Here is a 24,303-nt window from a genome sequence, read left to right on the forward strand (position 1 = left end):
GAGCCGATATTTGCCAGTGCAGTGCTTGAGATGGCAAGGGCCTGGGAAATAATTGTAGTTTGAGAACTTTGTGGTACTCACTGCTCAGTGTCACTCGTGTTACGGAAGGTTAGTATTACGGACCCACGGTGGGCCGTCGGTGGCGCAACTGTGGCGTAAGTTGACAAGAGTTGACATTGCTCTAATCACGTGGTCCGTGTCGTTGACGATTGACTGCCAGCTACAGTCACCTCCTCCGATTTTCTGGGACTCGAAGCTTGACTGGAAGCTAAGCTTGACACTCAAACCGGCGGGCTTGTGGTCCTGGCGCAAAGAATGTGATAGGACCCTAGCCTCAGCCGTTCTCTGTTCTCAGTCATCCGGTCACGGTGGTGCTCGTGGACAGCTCGTGGATCACTGGATGACTCCGACCAACTTCGCGAGCCGCTAGCAAGCCACATACACACGGCTGTATATAATGAACTCGGGGTGGCTTGGCTTCTCAGAACTTACTCGTCGCTCGACCGAGATCTGTCATGGGGAAATTCTACGAGTCCATACCCCCCAACCTCATCAAATGGATCGAGGCTCAGCAGATGTTCTGGGTCGCCTCCGCACCCCTAGGCGGAGAGGGGCATGTCAATATTTCACCGAAGGGCCTCAAGGGGACACTGCATATTGCGAGTGAGAGTCAGGTGTGGTATGAGGATATGACGGGTAGCGGTGCGTCCATACGTTCTCGTCCGAGCTGCAAATATTCACGACCGCATACCACAATTGTAGGCAGCGAGACCATGGCCCACCTCCGTGAACTGGGCAACGGTCGGATGACTATCATGTTCTGCGCCTTCGAGGGCGCCCCTCGAATCATGCGGCTCTTCGGACATGGTCTGTCACGAACAGCTGAGTAATCCTGGCCAAGATGCTGACTGTTCCGTAGGTCGAGTCCTCGAGTTTGGTACTCCCGAGTATGAGGAGCTGCTTCCCCCTGATGTCCGCCACCCCGGTTCGCGCTGCGCGGTTGTAGTTGATATCCACAAAGTCGGCACTGTGCGTATCTTGCTTGCATCTTGCACCTTCTGTCCCTCACCCGTTGCTCAGTCGTGCGGCTTCGGCGTCCCGCAGTACGCGTTCCTCTCGCACCGCCCGACCCTGTACAACTGGTGCGCCCAGCTAGAGGCCGCCGAGCGAGAGCATGGCGTGGCCAACGACATCGTTGATTCGTCCAAGCCGCACGTTGCCGAGAAAGGCTTGAAGGCATACTGGATCAAGGAGAATCTGAAGAGCATGGACGGCCTCCCCGCCATGAAGGCTGCACACACTAGCCGAACGACACCGGTGCACGGGCCGCCGCGCGGAGAGTGGGGTAAGGAAGGCAAGGAGCTGCTACAATCGGACAAGCAGGATGTCGTGAACGGCAGCGTTAGTGCAGCTGTGGGGCTGCAGAAGCTAAAGACTGTTATTGATGGTCTGGATGGCTCTGAGGTGACTAGGCTTGTCATCGCGTTCTCGCTTGGCGTAGCCATCACCGCTGTGTATATTCAAACGGTCGGCGGGCCGTGCTGATCCTTGTCTAGGGCTTTTGCTTCAATTGGTACCTACTCTGATGTTGTCTGTTGTACCACCATGTTTTTGTTGTATGTGCTGATGAATCACCTGTACACATTACGACGGCCGCGCCTTGCCATTGTGTATCATAGGTACGTTGTTAATTCAGTATCGCTCTCGCAGTCTTCATCAGTCAGCCCGAAGGTGTGAGTTCAACTGACGACTCCGAGACATGATATCATTTAGTCCCGACAAGGCGTTTCAGGCAATCTCAATGGGCCTAAAGAGCTGGGTGAGTAGTTCCCAGTGCATGTGTGTTGCTCAAATCCCCCACTTGTTTCTTACTCTATTTCTGCCATTGCCATATAGTTTGCCTCATGGTCCGCGGCTGCCTCAGCGGTACAGTCGCACACAGTCGACCTAAAATCACACGTAAGTTGCATCAGCGGTCGAAACGTTGTTCCGTCATACAGCTTGATTGGTCTGCATTAATCATGTCAATGATCTGGACATGACGGGCTTATGGCCGCAGTCTGTACGTAGTCGGCTAGCTGAGGCTTCTGCGACAGCGCGCAGATCGCTGTATCTCGATTCTCAGGACTGCCAATAGTGACGGCAAAACGTAGGACGGTCAGGGTCCTGCATTGTTCTGTGAATAAATCTGACCAATATTGCAGTGATATACTCATGCCGTCGCTCGTTCGGTGCCGGATTCGTACGAGCTTACGATGCTCTGATGTGTCGACCCGCCTAGTGTTGTCGAAGCTCGGTGTCGAAGGGCGAAAGAAGGCCGTAACAGGCAACTCCGAGGCTGCCCCGCACAACGTCCGTCGATCGGTCCTCGGATTCGCAGTCGATCAGTCGCGTCGCCGACTCGCCGTAAGTATATAATGATGGCGAGACATTACACACGATCCCTCGCGCTGTTCCCCCGGCAAGGCCTACACTCATTATGCTGTCGCTTCTTTTTCTTGGATATCCATTATTCTCACCACTCCTTGTCAGGGGGCAACTGGCCGCAGCGGAAGCGTACACACCAACTCGTGTAGCCTGCCCACCGGACACCTCTCTCGTCCGTCTCGCCGGCACGGGTACCTCCCAGTCGCTCAATCCCTCCGAGTCAGCCTACGTATCCTCCCGCCAAACTCTCGTGCTCCCCTCTGCGTGGCAGAGCTACCTGACCACCGTCCAACAACAGATAGAGGCGCGGAATGTCTCCGCCCTTCCGTCCTACGTCTCCGACATCCTCAGCGGCGCGAACGGCTCGAGCGCGTACCCGACCTTCGGTATCGCCACTAGCGGGGGCGGCTACCGCGCCGCGATCGTTGGCGCAGGTGCGCTGAACGCCCTCGACGGCCGGAACGCTTCAGCCATAGAGGCGGGGACCGGCGGCTTGCTCCAGGCTGCTACCTACATCACCGGTCTGTCTGGCGGTAATTGGTTGGTGACATCCCTCGCCCAGGCGGACTTCCCGACTCTGTCGGAGCTCGTGTTCCAGCCTAACGACGTGTCGGGCTGGGGAGGCTGGAATGCGCAATATTCACTCGCGTCGCCTACCTCAAACACGGTACAGGGGCTGGCGTATGACTTGGGTCTGATCACGGAGATCCAGGGGAAGCTTCTCGCTGGGTACCCTGTCAGTATTGTCGACTTGTGGGCGCGCATCCTGGCGAGACATTTCACGAACGGGACGAGCGCGAATAACTACTTCGACTCGTCCCTCCCGCACGGCGCTGGCATTACCTTCTCGTCTTTGACTAATTTGTGCGTATGCATTATCCGTTGTGAGCATTTCGCTAACGAAGCACGCATCTAGATCCACATTCGTATCCTACTCACAGCCGTTTCCCATCGTCGTGGCTGATTCGCGCTCCTGGAGTGCGAACTTCTCCAACCTCTATCCGGACTCGGATGACAACGTCCCTCTGACTAACCCAGTCTACGAGTTCAGCGTTTGTATGTATCCACCGTTTGACACTGACAGTCACTGACAGCGGCTTCGCTTCTCTGATCCCGCCACGCAGATGAGATGGGCTCCTTTGATCCGAGCCTCGCCGCGTTCACGCCTATGCAATACCTTGGTACCGAGCCTGGAAGCGATACCTGCACGGTAGGCTTCGACCAGCTCTCCTTCATTGCTGCGACGTCTTCGAACATATTCAGCAGCTTCAACTACACGGTGCGTCTGACTTATTCGTGCATAGTGCCATCTCTTTTGACATGTGTTCCTCTCTATTTAGTCTTTCCTGAACGGCACAAACTTGCTGACGCCCCTGCTGGAGTTATTCACCCAATTGAGCAACGACACGGAATCGCTCGATTGGCTCGTCACCTCTCGAGTTCCCAACCCGTTCTACGGCCTTAATGAAGGGACCTACCTCGACTCGAATGCGACCGAGCTTGCGCTAGTCGATGGTGGCGACGACGGTGAAGGGATCCCGTTCACACCTCTTCTGGCGAAGGCGAGGGGCGTGGACGTGATATGGGCGACTGATGGTGTGAGATATCAGCAGGAGTGTTGGATGTTACGATCGTGCTGACTACTTGTCTCGCAGAGCGGGAACATTACTAACTGGGCCAATGGCTATGTCGTGAGCGTGCGTCGCTCTCCGAAGTCCGGCATCCAGACCTTTGACGACTAACGATCTCATCGTGCAGGCCGCCCAGGCGCGCACGGAACTCCTCTCTGCCTACGATTTCCCACCCGTGCCCACCGACACCGCGACCTGGCTTGACGAGGGGCTGACCACCCACCCCACCTTCTTCGGGTGCAATTCCTCCTCCCCGGTCCCCCTCCTCATCTACCTTGCCAACGGCGCGCCGCCGCTCGGCCAAGCACCACTCACGAACATCACCACGGTCCAAGAAGCGTTCGAGGCGGACGACATCGAGGCCGCGATGTCGCAGATGTTCGACCTCACGACGCAGGGCATGGCGACGGAGGCTGACGGCGTGTGGGCGAAGGACCCGGAGTGGCCCGCGTGCTTGGCGTGCGCGGTCGTTGACAGGAGCAGAGCGAAGGCTGGGGTCGAGAGGAGCGGGGTGTGCGAGACGTGCATGCAGAAGTACTGCTGGAGCTAGAGAAGGGGGGCAGCTTCCTAGGACTACTATGGACGCTTGTTTAGGGCGCTGAGCGAGGCATGTATTAGTTGCTACAAGATTGAGTGCGGACTGTCATCACTCGTTAACATCGCTAATATGGACATTCCCTTGGATCGAGACCGTATCGTTGAAGGCTCAATTTTCGCGACCATGTACAGGTTCGAACGGGGGATCTCGTCACGGTATTGGCATTGTCCTCGAGGGCTTTTATATGCAGTCAGGAGTGCGGTTACTGAGATGTTCTCATCGCTCCAGAAGACAGCTTGATCGGGGCTTACCTCATGTGTGCATGCAACCCGGAAGGACAGAGGCCCTTCTGTGAGCAGATCATTAACCGCCGGGCAATGAGCCAAGTTGATGCGTCGGAGATCACCTGGGATCTGCAGAGGAGTTCCTAGATAGTCGGATCGCGCGAGACTTCCGCTGTCGTTTTTGAATACCATATAGATGACACAACAAGAGAACCTGACCCTGGCCTGCCTCAGCCCAATCGCCCCCTACCACACAGCGCTCAAGCGCTCGAGGATAGCAAGAACGACGGGACAGCGGCGAGCGAACAGCAGTCGCTATGTCCATGATTGACCCGGATTGTCGACGACACCTATTGTCAACACGGGATCCACCAGTCGACGAAGTCGTAACCAAGCTCGACGCAATACGGGGATGGGTGCCCTTCCGGATTAAGTGCCACCGTCGTAGTACTGGCCTTCGATTACTCAGTGGACAGACCGTCAGTGTAGGACGGGTCACTGGTCAGTGGTAGCCTGTAGTAAAGCAAGTCCAAAAAAACATTATGCAGAGGCGATTGCATAGCTTGTGACTTCAGGCAGTAGTCAATTGTCGCGAGAAGAAGTGCTATACGCACAAATATACGCGGCTGCTGATCGTACAGACCAAAACATGCAATGGAAGGTAATTACAGCTTGGACGGTAGCTTTCCCAGAGGAGCGAACTGTGGCCTCGCCTTCGTTTTCACGGACTTTAGGAGGTCCTGCATGTCCTGTAAGATAGTCAGCGACGAGGTCCGCTCATTGGAGGTCAACGCAAAACGCACGGCGGTCTGGAGCATGGCACTATTCCACGTAGCAGTGTAGTCCAGATTCTCTTGCACACTTCGAGTGCACAATGTAAGCACCACAAGCAAACCGTCAGCCATTAATACATACGTGTGGTCCCTCGCATGCAACAGCAAATGCTTCGATCCCAGCACCGCGATAGGCGACTTCTCCGAGATCAGCCGTGCAGTCTGCAGCGCCGCCGCGAGGACATCGTCACGGCCGCCCTGCACGACGCGCGAGACGAAGCCGAGCTTCTCCGCCTCGGCCGCGGAGAATTCGCGCGCGGTATATGCGAGCTCGTGCATGAGGCTGTGGTTGCCCGCGATCTTGGGCAGGCGTGCGAGCGTGCCGATGTCGGCGGCGAGGCCGACGTCGACTTCCTGGGAGCACAGTCTGAGCGGTGTAGGGGGCGAGACGAAGATAGGCTAGGCTTACCTTGATGGAGAAGACGGAGTTGGAGGCAGCGTACCGCACATCGCAGGCAGCCATGATGTCGATGGAGAGGCCGTACGCAATCCCATGAGCTGCGACGATCACGGGGTAGGGGCACCGCTCAATGGCGGATATGCAGTTCTGGAACGAGAGAACTTGGTCGCGCAGCTGCAGGGCACGTCTAGCCGGCTCGTCGGATAAGTCATGCGAGAGCCCGCCAAGTGCGCTCACTATCCAATGATGATGAGTAGTCAGAAGGGTCAATGGAGCGGCGCGCCTACGGTCAATGCCCGCTGAGAATAGCTTTGGGAGAGCGGATGCGAGCACGACAACGCGTACGGTGGGTTCGTGAGAGATCTTGTCGAAGACATGGGCTAAGTCCGTCCAGCACCTGTCGAAGCGGAACTCTCGTGAGAGCGAGTGACATTACGAGTGCAGAGGGATCAGACTTCTCGCTGAAGGCATTCACTGGCTTGCTTGCATAGAAAAGTCGGTCGGCAGCGTTCCTTCAGAGAATATGCGCTGCCTTACCGTAGAATCTCGACCAATGCAACGTGAGGGTCCGGGGAAGAGACCTTCAGGAACTCGGTAGAGATACCAGCGAGCGACATTGTTTCTCCTTGTAGAGACGAGTTCACGTCGTAAGCTGGTATAATCGGAGACGAGGAGCCTGAGGAGACTGGGGACCTTGTCGTAGCGAGAAGGCTATATAGTGAATGACCGTCTAGCACGAGTCCCGCCACTCCCTTTCATTAGGAGGAGGACCCGCCGACAGTCTCGGGGATCGGAAGCATGTGAATAATATTTAGGTCAGGCGGCTCCGAGTCGTCAGGCTCGACTTGATGTCCTTGCGTCCTCCTGCCGGATCGTAACATATGTTTGGTGATGCTAAGTGTGTGACTTCGTCTTGTAAGCTCAATGAGCGACCGTCCATAGGCCAGCGTAGGTCCCAGCTGTCCATGTTCGATCTACCGATCGCGACGCATAAGTACCATCATGTAACTAGGCGCCAAAGAGACCCCGTAATAGGGGGTGCTTCCGGGGTCCAGGTACCACCCACTCGTCACCAGCACAAAGGTGGACGTCTTTCACGTTGTTCACGCCGTCGTCGACGTTCCTCAGCCCATTACCCACCAACTTCATCCATGGCCCGTCGCTCTGCACCTCCCGGCTCCGGCCCCGCCTACTACTCCGCCCCACCCGCGCGTCGCGGCGCCCTCCACGACCCGAACGAGTCCAAGCTCTCTGCATTCATGCGCGAGGAGGTCTGGGCACCTGAAAAGCTGCCCGGGAACATCAGTATCCTGACGGGGCTGGTCGTCTTCTTTGGTGGCATTACTGCCATCCGGACGTGGGGAGATATGATGATTCCGGCGTGAGGGAGAAGGATTGCACGAGTGTGGAATGAGATGCATCTTACGACGTGCATGGTGTGTTTTGCATCGTTTTCAATATCGCCTGAAAGTACTGAATGTTGCGCCCTGTAGTGCACAGAATCTACGCTAGTGCTTTGTGACAAGCGTCCTCCACACACTCGGCCCCGCCTTAATGTGCGAGACGGCACCAATCCACAGTTCCTATCGCCAGCAAAATGCCACAGCAGGTGGTACACCTCATAGCATACTGTAAAATATATGACCGTACACTTGGTCGGTCTACATATGCGTTTACCTTGCGCAACGGAGTCAGCGTAGGCCTGCCACGGACTCTGCCCCTCTGCCGGTGCGAATGGCATCCATAGACACACCGCTTCCGCAATAGATAACCAGTCGTGGTTTATGCAGAACATAGTGAGAAATGAGGCCTGAGGGAAGGAATTGAGGGTGCTATACCAACCATGCCAGATCACCAATATTTCGTAGCCCAAGCGTAGCCTCGGTAAATTTATGGGCGCTTACATATGTCCAGCCGTTCTTCCGATTCGGTTTCTTGTCCACCTCCTCCTCCTCCTCCTCGTCGAGGTCGGCCTCCACCAAGCCACCACCATCATTTGACCGCGGGAGAGAATTCTATCCTCCTCACTACCCAACGTCTAATCCATGTCGCTCCTTTCCTCCTCTCGGGCTCTCGCTCGTCATGCACCACTGCTTCCTCCAGAGCTAGTAATAGCCTGTCTGCACACGTCAGCGGCAGCTTCTGCCTATTCGAGTGCTGCACCCTCTCGCACTCGGCTCGCCAAGACACTGAAACCTCGCGGAAGTGGCCAACTCGTCGTCGCGCCCGAGAGGAAGCCTGAGAGGAAGCCTGAGCGAGATGCCGTACCCCACTCCGCGCCTGGCGTACGCGACATGTTCCAGGCACGGAAAGAGGCAAATGAGAAGTATAAGGCGTGGAACACGCGGCGGAGGGAACGGGAGGAGAGGTATGAGGCGAAGGCTCCGCGCGACGGCAGGAGAGGTGACTCTCGACGGTCGACCACGACGGGCTGGGCGCAGTCGAGCAAGAACTTCCGCGGAGAGAAGGCTCCAGCGAGAGACGTTGCGGACCATGGCCCGCCCTGGCGCATGCGGAGGGACGCAACGGCGGAGACGGACAAAACAGCGAACTACGGGCAGGGGAGGGCTACGGAGTGGTCGAGAGACACGGAGGCCCCGCGTAAGCCCCGTGTGCACAACCCGCTGAGCGACGAGTTCGACAGGACATCGCGGGCGGCGTCGACCCTCCAGCTGCCTGCAAAGTTCGCGTCGCCGCCGCTCATGGAAGGCTTCTTGACCTCGGTGGTGGACGTACTCGGCCCGCACGCACAGCCGACGCCCATCCAAGCATTGTCACTCAAGCACCTCTTCAAGCGACCGCTGCCGGATTCATCCGCGCCGCTCAGCGAAGAGGACGTCGAGTACGTACAGTGCCTCCTCGCATCCGAGACGGGGTCCGGCAAGTCGATGGCGTACCTCCTCCCGATGCTGCAGGACCTCAAGATATCCGAAATGCAATCCGACCCCGCCTCGCTTCCCCCGTCACAATTTGCGCTAGCCCCGCGTGCTCTCGTCCTCGCGCCGACACACGAACTTTCTAGGCAGCTCTCTGGTTTCGCAAAGGCCCTCCTCCATGAGGTGAAGCTCCGCGTGCTGTGCGTCTCGCAGGCCAATAATCCGAGCACCCCTGCGCGCACGGTGTCCGCGTCGAAGATGTCGAAGGAGATGGACTTTGACGAGCTTGTGCTGCAGGAGGGTACGCAGCGGAAAATAACCAGGCCTGTGGATGTGGTCGTCGGCACACCATCCAAGATCCTTGAACTGGTCAAGGGGCGCAGCTGGGATCGTGAACAGCCGAACATCGAGGATACGTGGGACAAGAACGCGCCGAAGCCACGCGCATTCACTGTCGGCAAGCCGGAGATGGGCCTCGACCGTATTGAGTGGGTCGTGGTTGACGAGGCGGACGTTCTCTTCGGTGCGTCTCTTACTCTATGGACGGCTGGCTGTGCGTGGCTAACCACTATTCCACTAGACCCTGACTTCCAGGAGCACACGAAGATGATCCTCTCTGCCATCGCTGAGGCTCGCGGTCAGGCCCCGGAGCAGCTCGACGAAGCAGCGCTATCAAAAGTCGGCCCCGAGAACCCCGCGCCCATCAATTACCCGTTCAACCTGCTCCTCAGTACGGCGACCATCCCGTCCGCCCTCGCCTGGTACCTCGACACGTACCACCCGGCGCTCTTGCGGCTCGCATCGCCGCACCTGCACCACCTCCCGAAGTCGCTCAAGACGGTGTACGTCGCATGGTCGGGCGGGAACCGCAACGCGGACGTCGAGCGGCAGCTCCGCTATGTGTGGCAGGAGGACGTGCTCCGCGACACTGGGGACAAGTCCAACGGGGACAAGTCTAGCGGGGGCAAGTCGAAGGTGCTGATATTCTGCAACAGGAGCACGAAGGTGGAGGACCTCGGGCGGCACCTCGAGGCGAAGGGCATCGCGAATGTCGCGCTGACGAGCACGAGCGAGGCGAGGAAGTGGGGGTCTAACCACCACCTCGATGGGTTCCTGAAGGACAAGACCCGCCACGTCGAGGAGGCCCCTGCAGCTGTATCGGACGGCGAGGCTTCAGCGCCAGCGGCACCCGCCCCGGCCCCGGCCCCGACGGACCTGAGCAAGGTCCCGCATGTGATGATCACGACGTCGTTGCTCTCGCGCGGGCTCGACTTCTCGCCCGACCTGAAGCACGTATTCATCGTCGACGAGCCGCGGAACATGATCGACTTCCTCCACCGCGCCGGCCGCTCGGGGCGCGCGGGCGAGCAAGGCAAGGTCATCATCTTTGGAAAGACGAAGGGGCGGGGATCAGCGAAGGCAAAGGATATGAGGAAGAAGGTCGGCGCGTTGGCTACTAGACCACGACAGGCGTCGACATGATCTATAGTATCAAGTATATTGCTAGTATATCAGTGCTAATCTTACATGACACCCACACCTCACAATTCAACGTACAGCTTTGATACGCTAGTTGGACAAGGCTCTTCTGACGGATGCTATTGCTACGAAGTACAGTTGTCTGGTCGATGGAGTGTCTAAGGCCACTCTGCGAGCGAAGGCCTGGACCACTCTGCGAGCGAAGGCCAGTACGCCGAAGGTAGGTGGAAGTCGACTGAATCGAGGTGATCATGCCATGGGGTCTCCATCGGTGGCACCTCATCGTAGTCGACATATTCTATCGAAGGCAGGAGGCTGTCGTGTTCACTTTGGTACACCCTTTCGTCTCCGTAGTCCGGGAGATACGCGATGATGACGCCGCAAAAAGGGATGTCCTCATGTATCCTCGCGAGCTTGAGTATAACGTCTGCAAAAGGCGGCCTCGCGTCCGACTCCATGAGGACGATGATTCGCTCCATCCGTGGACAGAGGGGCTTGACTCGCGCAAGCCAGTCACCGTCATTGAGCGCGTGGGCTATATACCATACGCTGCGACTGTAGAGCATCAAGTGCTCCAGTTCCGCCAAACCCGGCAACATGGAGGACCACATCCGAACCGCTACGAGACTCTGCCTGACGTGAACGCGGTCCAAGCAACGAAGGTCCCGCACTTGAGACAGATTGAAGACGCTGGCGAAACGATAGCTCCGGTCTGCGGGAGTGTTGTAAAGGAGATGCTTCTTCTTTAGAAGCAGCCCTCCGTGTCGGCTCGCGACGATGACCGTGACGAATACCTTGTAAAGCTTCAGGTGGAATGTGAGTTCCATGTTCGTCGGTTTCATGAGCTCGAGGTTGAGTCGAGAGAGTGCCTCTGGTAGTCTGAGCCACTGCGCCTCTGATTCCGAAGCACGGGCGTCGTTCACAACAACGACGGCTTGGGGCGCATCTAGCTTCGACAGCAGAAGTGCTATACCGTCTTCGCCTCCATCGATGTCGCGGAAGTGAAGGCGTCTAAGACGCTCCAAACGAGGCCTTCCTTGAGCTTCGATCAAGGCAGTCTCGCCCCTCCATGTCCCCCAATGATTCTGCGTGCTCGATATGACAAGGACCTGCAGGGCCGGTGTGCCGTTCAGGAGATCCATTATGTTGGAGATTGGATTGGGCCAGTCACAGTCGTCTATGAGGAGTTGGATGGCGGTGATGAAGCGATTCATCGGTCTCCAAGCAAGGCCGGTTAGCCAGACGGTCTCCAGACAGGGAGTCGAGTCACCGAATAGAGTGATCTTGCGAGGCGCTGCGAATTGCGACTCGTCGTCGTCTGATTCGTCACCGTCTCCGTTGTTGTTGTCGGCGTCGTCGTCCGAGTCATCGTCATTAGAATCCAGTATCAAAGTCTTGAGAACCTCGCCCGCCGACGACAAGGACTTCCCATGTCGACGAACATTGTTCCAAGAGCATCGAAACCACAACAACAATCTGCATGGGGGATTGGGAAACATTGACGTTAGGGTTGGAACTGTGCTGCCATAGACTGTGACCTCCAACGGAATGTCAGGGTGTTGCTTGAGCACGCGTGCTTGGAGTTGAGGAATATGATAGGTGTTGATGCTGTTCCATAGGGATGGCGTTGAAATACAAACGTCGTACCAGTAACGACACACGGTGGTGATGGTAACGAGCTGTTCGTCGTCTATCGATAACCCATACGTTTGCGAAAAGTCCGGTTGCATATCGTCGGCCGAGTCGTAGACGTCTTTGATGACCAGGGTGAAAATTACGCGCCATATGTCTGGGGGCAAGGCGTTCGCCGGGCACAGGTGGTTCTGGAGACTTTTGAGCATGCAGATCATTTTGTCCAGCTTTCCCTTCGGGCCTTGCAAGCTTCTGTTCAGCCGAGCGAGCTGCAAATGAGATTGACTCAACCGTAGATCTTCAACATGCATATCCTAACCGACCTGGCCCATCCTATGGACAAAGCAGGTTTGTAAGCATATAGAGAATGATGGGAGGCCAGAGATACCGTCCCTACCTCATGATAGATGTGTTCATGACGACTTCCATGGGTTCTGTGATTTGTAGGAGGTCGTTGCAGAAACTGTTCAAAATGTTGATCGGTTCGCCCATGTCGGACGGGTCGATAGCCACAGGAAATGCGGCTTCACTGGCATCTATCTGGGGGACGGAGTCGGACACCGGATTCACTCAGTTTGGAAGCCTGAGTCATCATAGGTTGCCTTCACTTACATCGTGCTTGTTCATGATCTCTTTGGAGCCCCCGATCGAGTATGTACTTCAAGATATCGATGGACTCCCGATACGCTGGTTCAGGTCAACTTAGTCAAGTGAAAATATGGATTGCAGAGAGCAGTGTTTACTCGTTGACAAAAGGTGGACAGCAGTTGAACACCACAGAAAGCGGATATGGGAAGTTGGACTCGTGCGAAGGAGGACTCCGAGGAGGAGGACTCAGGAGGAGGACACACGCGTGTAACACGCGTCTCATTGGAGTCTCAGCCTCATGAGCGGGGGTCCGGGCTGGTCCGGGCCGTTGCCACCGTTGCTGGTGAATTTGAATCCGTACCAGTATAAGTTTAACAAGGTCGGACGGACGTAGTACGGACTCCGACGTACCACCTTTACTGTGGTTCACTCGTGTGCACAGCCGCCGCATCTCCTCTATTTTCTGGTTCCAGCCCGGCACTAGGAGTTAGAATCAACACAAGTCGAGCCCGGAAGGTGCAAGTCAAGCTGCTGACACTGACAACAATACATATGGTATCATTTCCACTCATTAGGCTGCCAGACCCGCACGACGTTCCGCACTTGCTCTGCGGCCCGTGTCTGATTCCATACAGCCAAAGTAGACGAGGTATATTGTTGGTAGACTAAGACAAGGTGCTTGTTAGGGAACAATAATACACGTGGCTTGCATCAAGGGGCGCGCAAAGGCAAAATACACGAAGTCGAATGATGAGAAGGGGCACCATACGTAAGTGGGGAGAATCCAGCGGCGATCAGTCCGCGCAAAGTTGAGCATTGCTTTGGTGAGAGACGGGGAGGGAAACGGGGATATGTCACTATCTAGTAGCGCATGCCAACACAAAAAAATACACCAAGTGTGATCATAAGTACTGTAACGGTATGCCCGAAGCTCATAGGAACCATAACATATGCGCCTATACAAAACATATCGGCGGCGGGGCCACCGCGCGGACTGACCATACACACAGGACAGACCACAGACCACCCGCCACCCTTGACATCACAGTCAGAAGTCGTCAAAGTCGTCAGCGGGCACGCCCCTGACTCCGCCGCTCTGCGTCCGTCCGCCATCGCGCGCCTTCGCCGTGCGCATCTGCGGCACCCGCTTGCTCCCCGTCTCCGTGCTCACCCGCTCGCGCCCCTCGTAGTCCTCCGCGTCTTGCGGCGAGCCGTCGTCGTCCGGGCTCGTCGCGGGGAACGGGAACTGCACGGGCGGCATAGGCACGGGGACGGGCACCTGCTTCTCCCTGCCCCCCTTCTTCGTCTTCTTCCGCTTCTTGCTCCCGTTCGTCCCCGTGCTCATCGTCGAGTCCTTCGACAGCGAGGGCTTCATCGACGGCGCGTGTACCTGCTCGGAGCGTATCACCGAGGGCGTCGGCTCGGCCTCGGGATACGGTGCGGGATCCATCCACTCCTCGTCCTCCTCGTCGTCGAAATCAATCGGCTCGTCGAGTGAGCCTTTGCTCTTCGCCATGACCTCGTGCTGGGGTATATCGAAGGACGACTTGGCGGTCCCGGGACCTGGGGTGACAGGTCCAATGGGGTCGTCCTCCGTGTCCGCCTCGCTCTTCGAGCCGACACCTTGCACGCTCGTGTCGGGCGAGGCACTGGGGGATCGCGGGCCGTCAGAGAAGTCGCCGTCGTCGTCTTCAGGCATGTCGATGTCCGGCTCGGAAATGCTCTCGAGGCCGATGCTGTCCTCCGGGTCGGACGGCCAGCTCGGTGGCTCGTCGTGGATGTAGAAGATCTGCTTGTGCGTCTTCGCGAGCTGTCCCGGTGTCAGCGTCAGGATGCAAATGGCGGCAGCGACGAACGCACCTCAGCGACCCGATTCCTGAAGTCATGCCAATCATTCTCATCCTTGACCAGGAAGCCAATGAGCATGCTCGGGTCCAACCCCGAGAGGGGCATCTTCCGCACACGGTCGCAGTGGAACGTCTTGAGCTCCGTCGCCGAGTACGCCGTCACATAATGCCTCTGTATCGGGTCCAGGTCTGCGCCCAACTCCCGCATGTCCAAGTCTGTGTCGTCCGGGATGTTCGGCGACGACTGCCAGCGCGCGTGCGACTGCGACGAGGATGACTGCGAGGTCGCGCTGGACGAAGACGTGGAGAGCTGTTGCTGGAGCGGGGAGGGCGTCGCGGGCGACGAACGATGTGAGAAGCTCGAGGCGCCGGAGCCGCTGCTCATCCGCACCGACGTCGGCGTGGTGGGCGACCGGAAGTGATGCGACTTGCGTGGATGGCGGTCACGTTCCCGCTCGCGGTCAGATGAGTACGAGTTGTCCGGTGACGTCGCCCGCTCGGGGTACCCATCGATGCTCGATGCCGGCGTGTCGCCAAACCTGGGAGGCGGCCGAAGCGGGACTGCAGGCCGGGCGTGGTGCGGATCGAGGTAGAACAGGTTATCTGTTTGTGAACCAACGAAGTAATACGAAGAAGACGGCCGTCCGCCAGCGATGCCGACGGATTGTGGGAAGGTGTACAGAGCCTGACCGCAGATGGAGTGAGCGAGACCACGCGCACAAAGATCGGACGTACCTTGACGGTATCATAGTAAACGGGGTTTACTCCATCGAGTCCTAAACGGATGCCGATGAGAATGAGAACAGCACGGTCACCCCAGCCCATCCGCGCGTGTCTTCTGGGCGAGCCCATCATCGAATGGGATACAGCGTAGACGTCGGATTGATAGACCACGCCCCCGTCCGCAGCGACAGACACGCCCAGACCTGCCTCGGGGAATGCATGCACGAGGGTCCTGCATGGTCATGTAACTTGTAAGTCAGAACACATGGAAACGAGGGTGAAACGCACTTGATCGCGCCAGCTGCTGTACTGGGCCCGAACCACTGCCCAACGTCCTTGCCCAGTTCCTTCCCAATGAGGGCCATCCGATGGACACTAAACGGTGCTAGAGGGGAGGGATTGTCGAGGAACCAAGTGATGATCTGTACGTATGTAGCGTAGTCCGCCGTATAAATAGGATATGGTGGCCGCCGCCAGTCTGTTGGTGATATGAGCGTGAAGTGGTTGGAGAGCCAAGGCATACTCACCGCGGCCAAGATGTAAGTGGAGCAGGGAATTCGCAAGTAGCGACTGCCCCGTGCGCAGCATGCAACCCCATCCTGCGTCGCTCGTCCATCCCTTCTCGCCGCCAAGCGGCCAGTTCCATCGCTTGGGTTGCGGACTATTTGTAGGTGCATAGTTCTCACCTATCTCCGTCTCAAGTGCAGAGAGCGTCGTATCGCGGATCGGCTGGAACTGCGAGCGATATGTGAGCCAGATACGCGAGGTGAAGTCGGCGTAGAACACAGGCGGCCAGTTCTTCGACGGATCCTTCACGTTGTTGCCTGATGTGGGAGACGACGGCGTGAGTTGTGCGGACGAGAAGGAGGCATCGAGCGGCGATGGATCTTGCGGGGTTGGGGGCGCGGAGGATGTTGACGAGCGGAGCGACGATGGCGAACGACGCGAGTCGGCGGAGCCGCGTCGGACGACGGCTGAGCCTGCGCTCGCGCTCAGCGCCGAGGCCGAGGCCGTCGGCGGCGGACTTGGCTCGTAGCCCGGGTGCTCGACGCCGAGCAGCCATATAGGGTCTGAGCATTTATCGGGCAATGCATCGCTGTCGAGAAGATAGCGCATCGCCTTGTCGAGGTGGCCCTTGCCGTGGCGAGCAGCGGTGAGGAGGGCGGAGCTCTTGCCACGCGGGGACGTCGTGTTCGATGCGTGCTGCTGCTGGGAGAGCAGGGAGGGCAGGGAGAGGTCGGTGGAGGAGGTGGAGAAGGTGTGCGAGAACCAGCCGGAGAGACGGGTAGGGAGGTCAGTGAGGCGGGATGCGGAGGAGCTGGAGGGATAATAGACCTGCGGGTAGGTGTTGCTGGGGTCTGTAGGGGGCCGGTCGACGCGTGTGCGGGGACGCGGGATGTTCACGGGTTCGACGATGACGGGGGGTTCGTCCGCAGGCGTCTCCGCCTCGACGCGGTCGATGCTGTCCGTGTCGTGAGAAGCACGGTGCTTCTCTTCGCGCTCCTTCGTCGGCGAGAGGACCTTCTTGAGAGGCTTGCGGGACTTGGCGACGTCGGGGGCGGGGGCGGGGCTGGAGGACGAGGACGAGGAGGTGCTAGCCGTGCTTGCGGCGGTGTCGGCAATGGATTTCGAACGGTCCCTGCCCGATTTCTGGAAGAATTTGGGGAGTTTGGTCGCCGCGCCCGGCGACGACGAGGAGGGAGAGAGGCTCTTTTGCTTGGAGGCCATCGAGTCGCCGCCGCCGCCGTCGTTGATGGGGAGGGGGTGGGTGAGAGAGGACAAGTTGCGTTTGGTCGCGTCGCGCATGGGTCGCGGCGCTCTCCGCTCCGCTCAGCCTGGCTCACTCTCTCACTCAGCCCCTCGGACGCTCTGTCTCGCTGACAATTTCTGAGCACGCCTCCCTCCAGCGGCCGCTGTGCCAGCTCGCTGTGCGCCGGGCCAACGCGGGCCAGCCAATTCTCCCCATCACCACACCCACGCCCTTCATCGGCCTCTGTACATGTATTCACACCAACTCTCTTTCTCGCAGCGCGCCCGGCACGAGAACGCCTCGCCAGCGGGCCCCCTCGACCCTTCGCGCTGCCAGCGACGGTTCTGCCGCAGCGGGTCTGTATTCCAGGCGAGCTATGTGAACGCCTATGACGTTCCGTTTGGACGCATTCCACGCTTCATATCGACGAAGACTTCGCAGCAGTCAAGTGACAACCCGTGCCGAGTCTGCATTCAGCCCGCCCTTCTTCCGCCGGCCTGTGGTACTTATCGTCGTCAAGCAATCCCAATGGGCGTGGCAAGTGTTCCGCGCAGTACCGCTGACCAAACCTACGCCTCATCTGCAGGCTCATACCGCGCCTGCTCTGATAGAACGCAAACCGAGCTCAACCAGCTGGTTGATCATATCACCATGTGTGGCCCGCAGATCGAGAGGCTCGAGCTCGGGCAATGCGCAAGCCAGCGCACCTACCCGACCGGCACCGGTCGCCGCACTCTGTCAGAGGTGAGAACTGGCCGAGATCGTGCCTCTCCTCGGATAGTACCATCGCGGACAAGACGCGCTGTACGCATACAGGCTGGTAAATATGGATCTTCTCAGGTCGAGCTCCGTGGCGCACTGATGAACTACGTAATCCCTCGAGCGCAGGGACGCGAGGTCTTCGCAGTGGATGTCAACATCGAGGGGTGGCCCGGTCCAGGCATGTTTCCGGTTGAGGCCACGGCCTGCTGCTTCCTATGGTGCACAAGACCAATACAAGACTACGGCGCGAGACCGGCCAAGGGCGAGCTGATCCACGATACGCCTTCGTCCTGGACGTTCTATAGCTCAAGACTCAGTCATGTGTCCTTGCCTATCCATTTCAGATACAATGTCGAGTGATGGCGCATGCGCTAGTGTGCTCGTCAATCCGGAGGGCGATATGAAGCACACGCATGCAGTATCCAGCCCCTGCCCCGGGGATGGGCGAGGTAGCCCTGGTGAGGTGAGCCTATCTTCGGTGATACCCAAGGCGCCATGCACCAGAGTCAATGTGGGAGAACAGTGCGCATGAGTGGGATCGTCAGGGCGAGCGAGATCTGCGCTGGCCACGCATCTGCCAGCACGCGCTCGAGATCCCGTCATACGTACATGGGATCTGGCACTCCTGGGCTGTGACGGCATCCGGGACTTATCTTTGAGGAATATAGCTGCGATAGCGTGGAGACAGACGACCCGGGCACCACAGGGAAAGAATCGAATGGACCGATGGACTGGTCTTGCAGAGTAGTACAAAAGCTAGAGACAGGAGACGAGCAGGCAGAGAATGTGCGGAGGAAAACGTCCGAACCGACCCCTTGTATACATAGATTCACGGAAGAATAAGGAATAGCCAAGAGCCAAAGGAAACACCTGTACGTCTAACGTTATGGACTACGTCCCGCAACATGACCCAACAAGCCGTCTGCGGTCCCCGTGCGCGTGCGTCAGGCGGATCGTCTCGTCCGCCTCCTGCATATGCAGCGTGCGCGCATCGAGCGCCTCCTCGTACTCCCAGCGCATCACCACCCGCCGCGCGACGTACTCGAACACGTCCACGACGCCCTCCCCCGTCTTCGCGGATGCAAAGAACAGCTTCGGGCGGCGCTCCGGGTGCGGGGGCAGCGAGAACGAGCCCGCGGGGGACGGGCCCGACGTGGGCGTCGTCGACAGGCTCGGCGCGCGCTCGCGGTGGAAGAGGCTCGGGGTGATCGTCGGCGCCGACGACACCGTCGAGGACGAGGGCTGGCGGCGGGGCACGCGCGTGGGCGAATACGACGGGGAGCGCACGGGCGAGGCGGAGCGCGCGGACATGGAGATGGTCGTGTGCGCGGGCGAGGACAGCGCGGACTCGAAGAGGTCGAAGACGGAGGAGGACGGAGTGTGGTATATGGTGTGCGTCGTCGTCATCGTCCCGACCGTCCCGCCCCGGAAGACTGTCGAGCGGCTCCGCGAGCGCGAGACGGAGCGCAGGCTCCGCCGCGGGCGGCGCGCGGTGATATCGATGGATTTGCTGGGCGGCGTGCCCGGGGCGGCGATGGGGGTCGGCATGGTGTCTTCGTCTGTGTCTGTCTCTGGGATCGGCGTGACGCTCAGGATTGGGGCTAGGGGAGGCGAAGGAGGAGGTACGAGCTCGTCGATTAGGTGTACAACGTCCGCCTCAGACACTGGGGGTGTGTCCCGCGCGAGGTCGATCTTGTTCCCGACGACGACGCAGCAGAAGTCTTGCAGGTCTTCGTCCGGCACTGGGGCCTTCTCGCGGAAGTCGGCCCACCATCGTACGAGTGATTGCAGCGTCTCGGGCTTGTTCACGTCAAAGAGGAGGATCGCTGCGTCCGCGCCGCGGAAGAATGCCGATGAAAGGCTCGAGAACCGTTCCTGCCCCGCCGTATCCTGCGCAACACCAGTCTCATCCCGCCCGTGCAATCAAAATCAAACCACGCACCCATAACTGCAGTGTCACCGTCTCATCCGGCGAGCTATGATGCGGCACAGACTTCGTTATGAAGTCTGCACCAATGGTCGCGCGATATCCGGTCGTGAAGCGTCCTGAAATGTACTGCTCACAGGGCTCAGCACAGACATATCGTTCAGGATGTTGACCACGCACCTGGTTGCGAAGACTAGTCTTGCCTACCCCCGACGCACCGATGACAACGACCTTGACCGTGCGCATGCCCACCGTCGTCGCCCGCGAGCTTCATGAGAGTCTTTGCGATCGTCGGTGGCGCGCTCCCGCGCCCGGTCCGTCGAAGGCACGCTGTCCGAGGTCCGCGCCGCCTCTGCGCCTGAGGCGCTGTCGAGGGTCTTTCCCGTCTGTTTCTGGGATGCCCGAGTCGGTCGGCCATCTGCACGACGCCGACCCCGCCGCCGCCACAATCAGCTGCGTCCGGTTGAGACGGCCCATGATGTACTCACCAGACCGCTAAGTAGCGCTGTATAGCCCTCGCTGGCGGTCTCGTTCATCTCTTCAACAGCCATGGCTCCCCAGGCATACGTCGCACCCGTCGTAGACTCGTCTGCGGTCTTCAAGAATGACATATTCAAGGGCAAGGTGCTGTTCTGCACGGGCGGTGGCTCTGGGATCTGCAAGGGCATGACGGAGGCTGTGGTACGTGCGGATATTCTTGAGGTATACAGCGGAGCTATAATGAGGGCAGATGCGCCACGGAGCGAACGCAACAATTGTCGGTAGGAAGTGAGTGCTAGCGAGTCAGGCCACCCCGTATTGCTGCTGAGCTACTGCTACCGTAGACTGGACCGGCTCAACGCGAGCGCGGCAGAACTGTCGAAGATCACTGGCAGACAGTGTCTTGCTGCCCAGGCGGACGTGCGTGAGCCGGAGCAGCTGAAGAGCGCTGTGGCGAAGACCATTGAGAAGTTTGGAAGGATCGACTTCGTCATTTGTGGTAGGTGCTACAATGCTGGAGATTGCCAAGTACTGTTCTGATGAACCTCTGGGACGCGTACAGGTGCTGCCGGCAACTTCCTCGTACCCATCTCTGGCCTCTCGGAGAAGGGTTTCAAAACCGTCATTGACATCGACACGGTGCGTGTAATGCGAAGGTCGTGTGATGGTCGCTGACGTGAGAATCTGCAGCTTGGTAGTTACAACACGATCAAGGCCACCCTCGATCATATCCGCGCATCGAAGGGCGCGTATATCCATGTTAGCGCGACGCTGCACTACAAGGGTCAGTCAAGTGTCACGGGGCACTACTTGTTCCTCACTTTTCTTGCAGGCACACCTTACCAGGTACATGTCTCAGCCGCGAAAGCAGCTGTCGACGCCAGTAAGTACTGCGACCATCATGCTCTATGACCAGTAGAGTCAATAACTGTCCACAGCCTCCGCCGTCCTCGCAGTCGAGGAAGGCCCCCACGTACGTCCCCCTCTTCCCACCCTTTCACACCTACTAACCTTCCCCCAGGGCGTCCGCTCCAACGTGATCGCCCCCGGCCCCATCGGCGGGACAGAGGGCGTCGACCGTCTCTCGCCCAAGGGCAAGTCGCACGCAGCCAACATCCCGCTCGGGCGCGCGGGGCACCTGCACGACATCGCGAACGCGACCGTCTTCCTCTTCAGCGGAGCCGCGAGCTGGGTCACCGGCCAGGTGCTCCCCGTCGACGGCGGGAGCGAGCACCTTCGCCAGTTCTTGCTGCCGTACCCCGAGGCGGTGCTCGACCCGGAGGGGGTCAAGGAGTTGATCAAGCCGAGGTTGTAGGCGCGTGTCAGCGCTGTGAAGGGTCTCTGTTTGTATCGGCTGACTGTAACCGTACTGGATGGGAATGTACTGACTGACGCATTGCATATTATCTATTGGGAGGGTCGTTGCCTTCACACTGGATGCAAACCCTGCGCATCAAGCTGAGCCGCCGGGATTGAGCTCTAGTTCGAGGCGCCACGTCCCACGTACAACGGCGTGCGTACAAAGTGGCAAGCGGGAGGCCTGTCTGTGCGTTGCCTCAATTTCGCAATAGCATGACTCACCCTCTGAGACATACCGGACATAGATTGCCTTCAGCTTATACTCAGGTGAAATGGCGAAGACATTGCTGGCTCGAGATCGGAGCTTGGCTACTCATCACCCCATTCGTGAGTCTAGCGATGCCACTGACGTGCACGTACTTGGCAGTCAGCCCACTGCACAGGGCTCGTTTCTTCTCTGGGCTGCGCATGTCATCACAAGGAAGTCTGGCCGTACTAGGTCCCTCATCTCGCGGCATTGCGTTAATGACAAGATGCTGGTAGCCCGTCCGTCAAACGGTCTGCGTCAAAGGAGCTGGATCGCCTGCGTATCCGTGCAGGTCTCTCCCGCGCCAAAGGTGTATGCGTCGGACTGGCTTGCTACGTCGTACTCCTCGTGTGCCTTCAAGTTCAACGACACTTTGAACGTCAGATCATCACCGCATATATCATTACAGATGTATATGTCATACAGAAGGAAAATACCACAGAACATCGCAGTCTCGTCGAGAATAATTGGTACAGGAGCCCAAATTGTCCGTGACAGGAAGTAGGTGATGGGTCCGTCTAACTTGCGGGGCAGCAATCTCGCGCACCCTCCCGGGATCCGACTGGCCATCACCATGATCCTCTGTTGATCGTTCTTGTCGTGTCATCATGCTGTGGCTTCGCGATCCGCACCGTCGCCAGCGTTGAGACCCCCACGGCCTGCAGGCTGAAATTCTTTCGCCAACATCCCGGTTGTATTATCTCTCCATATCTCCAAGACCTCGTCGACGATCTCATCCGTCACGTCAACAAACGTCTTCACCCTGTAGGTCTCATCCGTCTTCAGCCGGTCCACGGTGATGATCGCGACGTAGTGTGCGGCCCAGCGACCGCGGTTGATCGTCTCAGTTTTCGTACCAATGATGTCGGCGTCGGTCGACCAGCAAACTTGCGTGAGGAGGACATGGCCAAGGCTGAGATCGCGATGGGTCCACGGACCGTTGCATTGCGACCCAGTAAGCTTCGCGACGGCGCTGGCGCGCACGTACTCCCCGGCCGTCCAACTGCAGAGGACCCATTCCGTCTCGGGCCGTCCGTCCCAGGAGTAGTCCGGCCGAACCAAGGCGTTCATTTCGCGACGCTCAGCGGGGGACAAGTCCTGGTGAACTGCTCTTCCCAGCGCTTGCGCAGCCTGTGCTCGTCGCAGTAGGTGTCGAACGCAACGAGCAACTTGGGGACAGGCTCTTCCCCCCAGTACTTATCGTGCACGCGACCGCTAAATTGCGCCCTCTCGCGCTCCTTGATGCCTGGGGGGAGCTCGTCGGGGTCGGTGTACTCGCCGACACAGACGACGCGTTCTAGGTACCACGGGCAGATGTACGTCAGCAGCCTCTGGTATATGTGCTTCTGCCCAATTTCGCGCAGAAGCGAGTTGGTGAGCGCGAGGAAGACGGCAGACCTCGTGTCTTTTCGTCCAGCCTCGGAGAATATTTGGTCCAGGACATCGAAAGGCAAGTTGAGCGCGCCAAGATCGCGTGGGTCCTTGCTGAGGCCACGTTCGAGCGAGCGGACGTACGGCTTGGGCTGGAAGAACCAGGACCCTCTTTGAGAGTGCGACGTAATGCGGTTTACCTCGAAGTGCTTACCTCGCGGGGTACTGCCAGAAGCCAAACAAGTCGATTTGCGTCATACGAGAAGATAACCCCAGGGAGCTTCCAGTTCTCAAATGCTATAGCCTGTTTCCTGTCTATGTTAATCCTTGTCACAGAAACAGAACGTCCGTTATTTGCAGCCTCTGACAACGATCATAGGGATTAGGGGGACTGACACGTGCCAGTACTGGCCCATTGTGAGGTATCACGGCGGTTGCACCTGATTGCACTTCAAGTTGTGGCACGGACTGTGGCTGCGTGTGGCATCAGCGATCGAGCTGCGATCGAACAAAAGGTTCTTTGTCGTTCAGTTTCCCACGGCTCGGCGTGGCTCACGAGGAGGTCTTGATGCCCCAGGCGACGCTATGATCCCGCGACAGCCTATTCCTGGAGGACTCGGTCCGCCCGGGGCCTGCTGTCATCCGGTGTTCCTTTCATTGGTTCATTGAGTACTTGCCACTTTCGGTAGCATGCTTGCCTTTCTTGTCAGAAATGCGTTTCTTTCGTCATCTGCCTTCGTTTCATTCGCTCATCTGCTCTAAAAATACCACATCGTCTACGCATGAGCTCCACTATTGACTGCGCTCTCTGTGCATAAAATGCGAGCCTGTTCCGCCTGGCCTGTGTCGAACCTCCCTCGCTCAAGCTTTCCCCCGCCAGCGGTCTGACAATCTGAATACCCGGCCTAACCGCGACGACGCGCGACGCTGACGAGCAGCGAGAGAGCCACGCGCACCTGGTATGCGCCTATTTGGAAAGGCATTGGCAGCCCAGCTGGATATACTTGCGCACTCTTCGTGCCAACCCAAGCTGTCTGACCTCTGGCACTCTAACATCGCTCAAGCCTGAGCACCCCACTGACGCCCTGCGAGGTAGGCATAACGCATATTCTTAACGCATGTCTCGCCCAATCTGCAGGACCTGAGTTC

The 24,303-nt window shown here is 58.3% G+C and overlaps 11 protein-coding genes across 11 annotated transcripts; 5 read left to right on the top strand and 6 right to left on the bottom strand.

Moving 5' to 3' along the window:
• The first annotated feature begins 171 nt into the window (after positions 1–171).
• C8Q71DRAFT_759973 (uncharacterized protein) lies at positions 172–1,716 on the top strand. The gene is made up of 4 exons (XM_047923816.1): positions 172–702; positions 763–867; positions 920–1,029; positions 1,081–1,716. The coding sequence occupies exons 1-4, from the start codon at positions 516–518 to the stop codon at positions 1,543–1,545; spliced, it is 867 nt and encodes a 288-aa protein (XP_047779053.1). The 5' UTR covers positions 172–515; the 3' UTR covers positions 1,546–1,716.
• Positions 1,717–2,404: 688 nt separating this feature from the next.
• Positions 2,405–4,945, top strand: C8Q71DRAFT_759976 (lysophospholipase). Its single transcript, XM_047923817.1, has 7 exons — positions 2,405–3,291; positions 3,344–3,483; positions 3,552–3,706; positions 3,768–4,025; positions 4,083–4,124; positions 4,186–4,833; positions 4,908–4,945. The coding sequence occupies exons 1-6, from the start codon at positions 2,480–2,482 to the stop codon at positions 4,606–4,608; spliced, it is 1,830 nt and encodes a 609-aa protein (XP_047779054.1). The 5' UTR covers positions 2,405–2,479; the 3' UTR covers positions 4,609–4,833; positions 4,908–4,945.
• Positions 4,946–5,468: 523 nt separating this feature from the next.
• Positions 5,469–6,827, bottom strand: C8Q71DRAFT_61443 (ClpP/crotonase-like domain-containing protein). Its single transcript, XM_047919623.1, has 6 exons — positions 6,651–6,827; positions 6,401–6,510; positions 6,123–6,349; positions 5,796–6,067; positions 5,684–5,741; positions 5,469–5,629 (listed from the first exon to the last, which is right to left on the bottom strand). Exons 1-6 carry the CDS (start codon positions 6,728–6,730, stop codon positions 5,546–5,548), a joined length of 831 nt encoding a protein of 276 aa, XP_047779055.1. The 5' UTR covers positions 6,731–6,827; the 3' UTR covers positions 5,469–5,545.
• A 342-nt stretch (positions 6,828–7,169) lies between these two features.
• Positions 7,170–8,016, bottom strand: C8Q71DRAFT_61451 (uncharacterized protein). The gene is made up of 2 exons (XM_047919624.1): positions 7,310–8,016; positions 7,170–7,283 (listed from the first exon to the last, which is right to left on the bottom strand). Exons 1-2 carry the CDS (start codon positions 7,906–7,908, stop codon positions 7,259–7,261), a joined length of 624 nt encoding a protein of 207 aa, XP_047779056.1. The 5' UTR covers positions 7,909–8,016; the 3' UTR covers positions 7,170–7,258.
• A 1-nt stretch (position 8,017) lies between these two features.
• Positions 8,018–10,549, top strand: C8Q71DRAFT_61388 (P-loop containing nucleoside triphosphate hydrolase protein). The gene is made up of 2 exons (XM_047919622.1): positions 8,018–9,512; positions 9,570–10,549. The coding sequence occupies exons 1-2, from the start codon at positions 8,159–8,161 to the stop codon at positions 10,469–10,471; spliced, it is 2,256 nt and encodes a 751-aa protein (XP_047779057.1). The 5' UTR covers positions 8,018–8,158; the 3' UTR covers positions 10,472–10,549.
• On the bottom strand, positions 10,549–12,563 carry C8Q71DRAFT_61464 (uncharacterized protein). Its single transcript, XM_047919625.1, has 2 exons — positions 12,498–12,563; positions 10,549–12,433 (listed from the first exon to the last, which is right to left on the bottom strand). The coding sequence occupies exon 2, from the start codon at positions 12,409–12,411 to the stop codon at positions 10,627–10,629; it is 1,785 nt and encodes a 594-aa protein (XP_047779058.1). The 5' UTR covers positions 12,412–12,433; positions 12,498–12,563; the 3' UTR covers positions 10,549–10,626.
• Positions 12,564–13,736: 1,173 nt separating this feature from the next.
• Positions 13,737–16,986, bottom strand: C8Q71DRAFT_708310 (peptidase family C54-domain-containing protein; the record flags this gene model as incomplete). Its single annotated transcript, XM_047920612.1, has 5 exons — positions 13,737–14,498; positions 14,549–15,220; positions 15,271–15,490; positions 15,547–15,736; positions 15,786–16,986. The coding sequence occupies 5 exons, from the start codon at positions 16,984–16,986 to the stop codon at positions 13,737–13,739; spliced, it is 3,045 nt and encodes a 1,014-aa protein (XP_047779059.1).
• A 174-nt stretch (positions 16,987–17,160) lies between these two features.
• C8Q71DRAFT_61497 (uncharacterized protein) lies at positions 17,161–18,437 on the top strand. Its single transcript, XM_047919626.1, has one exon. It carries the CDS (start codon positions 17,258–17,260, stop codon positions 18,128–18,130), a length of 873 nt encoding a protein of 290 aa, XP_047779060.1. The 5' UTR covers positions 17,161–17,257; the 3' UTR covers positions 18,131–18,437.
• C8Q71DRAFT_61502 (ras-domain-containing protein) lies at positions 18,396–20,130 on the bottom strand. The gene is made up of 3 exons (XM_047919627.1): positions 19,878–20,130; positions 19,713–19,826; positions 18,396–19,660 (listed from the first exon to the last, which is right to left on the bottom strand). The coding sequence occupies exons 1-3, from the start codon at positions 19,941–19,943 to the stop codon at positions 18,662–18,664; spliced, it is 1,179 nt and encodes a 392-aa protein (XP_047779061.1). The 5' UTR covers positions 19,944–20,130; the 3' UTR covers positions 18,396–18,661.
• Positions 20,131–20,246: 116 nt separating this feature from the next.
• Positions 20,247–21,492, top strand: C8Q71DRAFT_707664 (2,4-dienoyl-CoA reductase; the record flags this gene model as incomplete). Its single annotated transcript, XM_047920573.1, has 8 exons — positions 20,247–20,378; positions 20,428–20,465; positions 20,522–20,676; positions 20,740–20,816; positions 20,868–20,961; positions 21,010–21,060; positions 21,116–21,150; positions 21,199–21,492. 8 exons carry the CDS (start codon positions 20,247–20,249, stop codon positions 21,490–21,492), a joined length of 876 nt encoding a protein of 291 aa, XP_047779062.1.
• An 897-nt stretch (positions 21,493–22,389) lies between these two features.
• C8Q71DRAFT_907667 (uncharacterized protein) lies at positions 22,390–23,744 on the bottom strand (the record flags this gene model as incomplete). Its single annotated transcript, XM_047928964.1, has 4 exons — positions 23,732–23,744; positions 23,369–23,669; positions 22,947–23,325; positions 22,390–22,881 (listed from the first exon to the last, which is right to left on the bottom strand). The coding sequence occupies exons 2-4, from the start codon at positions 23,410–23,412 to the stop codon at positions 22,390–22,392; spliced, it is 915 nt and encodes a 304-aa protein (XP_047779063.1). The 5' UTR covers positions 23,413–23,669; positions 23,732–23,744.
• Positions 23,745–24,303: the final 559 nt, after the last annotated feature.

This window comes from Rhodofomes roseus (assembly GCF_022264815.1).
Source record: "Rhodofomes roseus strain CIRM-BRFM 1785 chromosome Unknown C8Q71scaffold_10, whole genome shotgun sequence".
NCBI lineage: Eukaryota > Fungi > Basidiomycota > Agaricomycetes > Polyporales > Fomitopsidaceae > Rhodofomes > Rhodofomes roseus.